We start from the raw sequence: 8,941 nt of genomic DNA, 5'->3' as shown, positions 1-8,941 counted from the left end.
CGGCCGAACAAAAGCTGTTTCGGCATGCGGTGGCTGGGCATGCGGGCTATATGACCCAGCCATCGCAGCCTTCCTCGCCGGAGGAGCTCACCGATGGGACCTTGCCCAGATCTTTCAAGGATTTGTGAGCTCCTCACACAATCCAGTCTGGTTAAACCCAGGATGGATCGTAGGCAGGCCAGCCTAAATGTTTCTAACCGGCGAAGATGTTCCATTAGGGGGGGTCCACGTTTCGCAAGCGTAGAGAAGGGAGGGAATGACCGTGGCCGAGAAGACCTGAAGCTTAGTGCGGAGCGACAGACCAGGTAGCTTCCACACAGAGTTACGCAACCGATGAAAAGATTGTCGCTCGACTGATTCGGAGTGAGACCTCTGCTGTTAAACTGGAGCCAGTCATAAGCACACTGCCCAGGTATGGGAAACTCTCCACTCTCTCCACAATTGCCCCATCACCGATTGGGAGTTGTGGGGTGGAGTGTCCGATGGTACAAAATACCCAGGCAGGTGCTTAGTTTTGGTGGGGCTGATGGTAAGGCCCCACCTCTTAGTGGTAAGCTCCAGTCTCAGCAGCAGCGTCTCCAACTCCTCCTCTGAATGAGCAGCTATTACCAAATCATCAGCATACATAACGTGGTTGAGCAAGAGGGAGCCATCCCTTGACCGCACCCGGGCGTCGATCAGCCTCCCATTCTATCTGTACCATATGGAGATTCCCCCGGTACAGCTATTGAAGGCTTCACGAACTGCGTGGTCAAAATAGATGTTAAATAATGTGGGAGCCAGAGGACATCCCTGTCGCACCCCAAGGTGTACAGGGAATGGCTCTGACTCCCGGCCACGTAGTTTTACCCGGGCCTGCTCACCATCATGAAGGTCCTTAATGATCATGAGCAGAGGGTCAGGTACTCCAAAAGCACGAAGAACAACGCAGAGCCCAGGCCTACTGATGGTATCATAGGCCTTAACCAGGTCAATAAAGCAGAGATGTAGGTCTTGTTGGATTTCCCTACACCTCTGCTGTAGCAGACGGACAGAAAATATGGCATCTGTGCAGGACCGCCCTTTCCTGAAACCGCATTGGGGCTCCGCAAGCCTCTCCTCAGCGTGCCTGGCAAGGCGATGTTGAATAATCCTTGCCAGGACCTTTCCCGGCACACTGAGTGAGATGCCCCTGTAGTTGTTACAGTCTGTACGGTCCCCCTTCTTAAAAAGGGGGACCACCAGGGCATCCTTCCAATCCTGCGGAACCCGTCCAGTGGTCCAGACTGTTGTTATGATGTCATATAGGGCAGTCTGTGCACAAACGCCGCCCTCCCTCAGCATTTCGCTTGGGAGATCATCTCTGCCCGCTGCCTTTCCTGGTCTCAGACTCCGGATCGCCTTCAGTACTTCCTCAACAGATGGCACCTCAGCCAGCCACTCACAGGGGGTGACTTCTTTCAATACTTGAGGCACCGCAGCCTCAGCAGGGTCATCCTCACTTTGTGCCACGATGTTTTCCTGGCTGAGGGATTTTCCCTCCCCCAGGACCTCACAGAAATGCTCAGCAAATCTGCAAACCTGTTCCTGGGGGTCGGAGATTGCGTCACCGTTTTTTCCCCTAATGATGGTAATAGGTGTGGCGCTGCAGATTACTTTTTTGATGGAGTTAAATAGAGATTTGTGATCACGGGCCACTGAGGCAGACTCCATCTCCTCAGCAACCCGTGACCACCACCCATCCTTGCAGCGCCTCACGGCTTTCCGAACCTCCGAGTGAAGGCTGCGGTAAGCCTCCTCATTCTCTGACGTGGGATTCTGTAGCCGATGACAATGGGCCTGTCGCTTTTTCTCAACCATCCTGAACACCTCCTCTGTCAGCCAGGGTCTCTGGGGAGGTCTGGACCGCGTACCCAAAGCAGCCATTGCAGCTGCATGAGTCACAGTCCTAAACCTCGCCCATTTACCCTCGACATCAGGAGGAGTCGGGGACGATGCCAACCCCAGCCGCAAGCGATGATGAAATTCTCGCTTGCAACTTTCATCAGATAACTGAGACCAGGCCACTTTAGGTTGGAATGGGGTCCTGGGTGTACACCCTCCACCGGAGTGGAAGAATGGCAGGCGCATCTTACAGATGACTAGTCGATGGTCAGAGGGCAGATCAGCTCCACGGTAAGTCCTGGTGTCAAGGACATGGGCTCGTATCCGCTGGCCCGTCACTATGTAGTCCAGCAGATGTTCTTGCTTGGATCTGGCATGCATCCATGATGTTGTGTGGATGCGCTGATGCCGGAACAGCGTGTTGGTAATTACAAGACACAGACACACACAGATATACACAGACACACACACAGACAGATACACACAGACACACACACACAGATATACACAGACACAGACACACACAGATATATACCGACACACACACACAGATACACACAGACACAGACACACAGATATACACAGACACACACAGATATACACAGACACACGCACACAGATATACACAGACACACACACAAATATACACAGACACAGACACACACATATACACACAGATACACACACACACAGATATACACAGACACACACAGACACACACACACAGATATACACAGACACAGACACACACATATTCACACACACACAGATATACACAGACACACACACAGATATACACAGACACACACACACACAGATATACACAGACACAGACACACACAGATATACACAGACACACACACAGACAGATATACACAGACACACACACACAGATATACACAGACACACACACACAGACAGATACACACAGACACACACACACAGATATACACAGACACACACACACAGATATACACAGACACACACACACACAGATACACACAGACACAGACAACCCACAGATATACACAGACACACACACACAGATATACACAGACACACACACACACAGATATACACAGACACACACACACAGATATACACAGACACACACACACACAGATATACACAGACACACACACACAGATATACACAGACACACACACAGACAGATATACACAGACACACACACACACAGATATACACAGACACACACACAAAGATATACACAGACACACACACACAGATATACACAGACACACACAGATATACACAGACACACACACAGACAGATACACACAGACACACACACACAGATACACACAGACACAGACACACACAGATATATACCGACACACACACACAGATACACACAGACACAGACACACAGATATACACAGACACACACAGATATACACAGACACACGCACACAGATATACAAAGACACACACACAAATATACACAGACACAGACACACACATATACACACAAATACACACACACAGATATACACAGACACACACACACAGATATACACAGACACAGACACACACAGATACACACATACACAGATACACACAGACACACACAGACACACACAGATATACACAGATACACACACAGATATACACAGACTCACACATAGATATACACAGACACAGACACACAGACACACACAGACACACACACAGATATATACAGACACACAGACACACACAGACACACACACAGATATACACAGACAGATACACACAGATACACACAGACACAGACACACACAGATAGACACAGACACACACAGATAGACACAGACACACTCAGATACACACAGACACACACACAGATACACACAGACACACACACACACAGATATACACAGACTGTCTCTGTCTCTCTGTCTGCCTCTGTCTCTCTCTCTCTGTCTGTGTCTCTGTCTCTCTTTGTCTGTCTGTGTCTCTGTCTCTCTGTCTGTGTCTCTGTCTCTCTGTCTGTCTCTCTGTCTCTCTGTCTGTGTCTCTGTCTCTCCGTGTTTCTGTCTCTCTCTGTCTCCCCGTAACTCCCCGTATCTCCCCGTGTCTTCCCGCTCTCATAGTCAACACCACCAACACCACCACCACTCCCACCACCACCCCCACTCACCACCAACACCACCACCACTCCCACCACCACCCCCACTCCCACCACCACCACCCCCACCACCACCCCCACCCCCACCACCACCCCCACCACCACCACCACCACCCCCACCACCACCACCCCCACCACCACCTCCTCCTCCTCCTCCGTGCGCTTGATGTTGACGCTGATGGTGACGCTGATGGTGGCGGTGGCGGCGCCGTTTCTGGCGCCCTTCCTGCTGGGCACCGCGTGGGGCATTTGGAGCGCCGCCGGCAAGCGTCCCGGTGAGCGGCGGTGGTGGTGGTGGTGGGGGTGGTGGTGAGGGCGGTGGTGGTGGTGGTGGGGGCAGTGGGGGTGGTGGTGGGGGTGGGGGTGGTGGTGATGGTGGTGGCGGTGGTGGTGGTGGTGGTAGTAGTGGGGGTGGTGGTGGTGGTGGGGGTGGTGGTGGTGGTGGGGGTGGTGGTGGTGGTGGTGGTGATGATGGGGGTGGTGGGGGTGGTGGGGGTGGTGGTGGTGGTGGTGGCGGTCTGCTGAGATGTTGACTGCCTCGCCGGGCACGCGGGAGGTCTCGCTGCTACGGTATGGACACAACATTGCCGTTGTGTCCACAGTAGGGCTCGTTGTTGTGTTACATGGCGTGAATATCTCAATGCTTTGTCATTAAAGCCTTCACCACCTGACACAGCCAATTAGTTACTAGTTTATAGTGTAGTGTAGTGTGTTGTGTATTTGTATAGTGTAGTGTATAGTGTAGTGTATAGTGTAGTGCATAGTGTAGTGTATAGTAGTGTATAGTGTAGGTATAGTAGTGTATAGTGTAGTGTATAAGTGTAGTGTATAGTGTAGTGTATAGTAGTGTATAGTGTAGTGTATAGTAGTGTATAGTGTAGTGTGTAGTGTATATTAGTGTATAGTGTAGTGTATAGTAGTGTATAGTGTAGTGTATAGTGTAGTGTGTGGTGTAGTGTATAGCGTAGTGTATAGTGTAGTGTATAGTGTAGTGTATAGTGTAGTGTAAAGTGTAGTGTAGTGTGTAGTGCAGTGTATAGTGTAGTGTAAAGTGTAGTGTATAGTGTAGTGTATAGTGTAGTGTATAGTGTAGTGTATAGTAGTGTAAAGTGTAGTGTATGGTGTAGTGTGTAGTGCAGTGTATAGTGTAGTGTATAGTGTAGTGTATAGTAGTGTATAGTGTGTTTAGTGTAGTGTATAGTGTAGTGTATAGTAGTGTATAGTGTAGTGTATAGTGTAGTGTATAGCGTACTGTATAGTGTATAGTATAGTGTAATGTATAGTGTATAGTGTAGTGTATAGTGTAGTGTATAGTAGTGTATAGTGTAGTGTATAGTGTAGTGTATAGTGTAGTGTATAGTGTAGTGTATAGTGTAGTGTGTAGTGTAGTGTATAGTGTAGTGTATAGTGTAGTGTATAGTGTAGTGTATAGTAGTGTATAGTGTAGTGTATAGTGTAGTGTATAGAGTAGTGTATAGTAGTGTATAGTGTAGTGTATAGTGTAGTGTAAAGTTGTTGTTGTTTGTAGGAGGAGGAGGCGCCCAGAGCCTGGACCACGAGAAGCTGCAGATGACTGATGGTGTCAATGTCGTGTGCAGGTAACCATCACCATCACCACCATCACCATCACCACCATCACCACCACCACCACCACCATCACCACCACCATCACCATCACCACCACCACCATCACCACCACCATCACCACCACCATCACCACCACCATCATCACCACCACCACCACCATCACCACCACCATCACCACCACCATCACCACCATCACCATCACCACCATCACCACCACCATCACCATCACCACCACCACCACCATCACCACCACCACCATCACCACCATCACCACCACCATCACCACCACCACCACCATCACCACCACCACCATCACCACCACCATCACCACCATCACCACCATCACCTCCACCATCACCACCAGCACCACCACCACCATCACCACCACCATCACCACCATCACCACCACCACCATCACCACCATCACCACCACCACCACCATCATCACCATCACCACCACCATCATCACCATCACCACCACCATCACCACTATCATCATCACAACCACCACCATCACCACCACTACCACCATCACCACCACCATCACCACCACCACCACCGTCACCACCATCACCACCATCAACACCATCATCACCACCACCATCATCACCATCACAACCACCATCGCCACTATCATCACCACCACCATCACCACCACTACCACCATCACCACCACCATCACCACCACCACCGTCACCACCATCACCACCACCACCGCCTTCACCACCACCATCACCACCATCACCACCACCATCACCACCACAACCACCATCACCACCACCACCATCACCACCACCATCACCACCACCATCACCACCATCACCACCACCATCACCACCATCACCACTATCATCATCACAACCACCACCATCACCACCACTACCACCATCACCACCACCATCACCACCACCACCACCGTCACCACCATCACCACCACCACCGCCACCACCACCACCATCACCACCATCACCACCACCATCACCACCACCACCATCACCACCACCATCACCACCATCACCACCATCAACACCATCATCACCACCACCATCATCACCATCACCACCACCATCGCCACTATCATCACCACCACCATCACCACCACTACCACCATCACCACCACCATCACCACCACCACCGTCACCACCATCACCACCACCACCGCCTTCACCACCACCATCACCACCATCACCACCACCATCACCACCACAACCACCATCACCACCACCACCATCACCACCACCATCACCACCACCATCACCACCATCACCACCACCATCACCACCACCATCACCACCATCACCACCACCATCACCACCATCACCACCACCATCACCACCATCATCACCATCACCACCATCACCACCACTACCACCATCACCACCACTACCACCACCATCACCACCATCACCACCATCACCACCACTACCACCATCACCACCATCACCACCATCACCATCACCACCACCACCATCACCACCACCACCATCACCACCACCATCACCACCATCACCATCACCACCATCATCACCACCACCATCACCACCACCACCATCACCACCATCACCACGATCACCACCATCACCATCACCACCGCCACCATCACCACCATCACCACCACCATCACCACCACCATCACCACCACCATCACCACCACCACCAGGTATGTAGAAGGGATGAACGATGAATCGATCTGAAATCGAAATCGCAATTTGAACAATGCGATGAGCAAATTGCAAAGGCTGTGATTCTGTGCGTGTCTTTATTTATTTCACTTAACAATTGTTCTATGTTTGATTGTTCTATTTCATAATTGTTTTTTTACCCTTTTATCTGGAAACAAAAGTGACACATTTTTTACAAGGAGTCATGTTGACATTGACCACAATACCTGCGGTCGGAACGCAAACACAAAACAACAACTCTGATAATGTATTGGCACTGTCCTTGAAATTGATTGGTCCACACCCGAGACGGCTTTCTTTAGAGCCTCGTCTCACGTTGGTGTTGGACCAGAAGACGCCAAAAGGCGCACAACTCAAAGACAATGCACCATCAGAGTATGAGAGCTCGGGGTAAAGCATTTGCACCATTGGAAACCGCATTTGCCAGTAACAAAATATGATGATGGGTTTTTTACCCTTTTTACATTATCAGAGTTGTTTTGTGTTTGCGTTCCGACCGCAGGTATTGTGGTCAATGTAAACATGACTACTTGTAAAAAAGGTGTCAGTTTTGTTGCCAGATAAAAGGGTAAAAAACCAATCATCGTATTTTGTTACTGGCAAATGAGGTTTCCAATGATGTTCTATTTCAATTAGAACATTTTAATAAATACACGCTGGAAGCAATTCAAGTTCTCATTCTTGCATTAGAATATATCCAGAGCAGCTCATATTGTGGTGGTATCACGTGGCAATGACTCCATCACGTGTTTTACATCGATTACACAGTGAATATTGAATCGGAGCTTGACTCAATGTATTTTTTATCGCAAATCAAATCGCAATCGATCTGTCAGAGAAATGTCACTTGGATATCTTCCCCAAGTGGCTGAGCCCCAGTACGGAGTCTGACTCCTCGCTCACTGTCCTCACTTCTTACAGTGACTTGGACAGCAGCCTGCTGGCCGGGGGTCGCCTTGACGACAACTACGACGGTGATGGTGGTGATGGTGGTGGTGGTTATGGTGGTGATGGTGGTGGTGGTGATGGTGGTGATGGTGGTTATGGTGGTGGTGATGGTGGTGATGGTGGTGATGGTGGTGATGGTGGTGGTGATGGTGGTGGTGGTGGTGATGGTGGTGATGGTGGTGGTGATGGTGGTGATGTTGGTGATGGTGGTGGTGATGTTGGTGATGGTGGTGATGGTGGTGGTGATGGTGGTGGTGATGGTGGTGGTGATGGTGGTGGTTATGGTGGTGATGGTGGTGGTGATGGTGGTGGTGATGGTGGTGGTGATGGTAGTGATGGTGGTGGTGATGGTGGTGGTGATGGTGGTGGTGATGGTGGTGGTGATGGTGGTGATGGTGGTGATGGTGGTGGTGGTGGTGGTGATGGTGGTGGTGATGGTGGTGATGGTGGTGGTGGTGGTGATGGTGATGGTGGTGGTGATGTTGGTGATGGTGGTGATGGTGGTGGTGATGGTGGTGATGGTGGTGGTGATGGTGGTGGTGATGGTGGTGATGGTGGTGGTGATGGTGGTGGTGGTGATGGTGGTGGTGGTGATGGTGGTGGTAGTGGTGGTGATAGTGATGGTGGTGATGGTGGTGATGGTGGTGGTGATGGTGGTGATGGTGGTGATGGTGATGTTGGTGATGGTGGTGATGGTGGTGGTGGTGGTGATGATGGTGGTGATGGTGGTGAC

General features: G+C 50.4%; 1 protein-coding gene across 1 annotated transcript in view; it reads left to right on the top strand.

Moving 5' to 3' along the window:
• The window catches only part of LOC142908626 (uncharacterized), a 25,202-nt gene extending 16,934 nt beyond the window's left edge, over positions 1–8,268 (top strand). The window contains exons 8-10 of the mRNA XM_076059394.1: positions 3,957–4,266; positions 5,520–5,589; positions 8,182–8,268. Of these exons, the coding sequence (XP_075915509.1) occupies positions 3,957–4,266; positions 5,520–5,568 (359 nt within the window). The 3' untranslated portion in view covers positions 5,569–5,589; positions 8,182–8,268. The remainder of the gene's footprint in view (positions 1–3,956; positions 4,267–5,519; positions 5,590–8,181) is intronic.
• Positions 8,269–8,941: the final 673 nt, after the last annotated feature.

This window comes from Petromyzon marinus, unplaced genomic scaffold (genome assembly GCF_048934315.1).
Source record: "Petromyzon marinus isolate PM22_M1 ecotype Great Lakes invasive population unplaced genomic scaffold, UKy_Petmar_22M1.pri1.0 PM_G_Scaffold_10, whole genome shotgun sequence".
Taxonomy (NCBI): Eukaryota; Metazoa; Chordata; class Hyperoartia; order Petromyzontiformes; family Petromyzontidae; genus Petromyzon; species Petromyzon marinus.
This window is presented reverse-complemented; position numbering and strand designations above follow the sequence as displayed.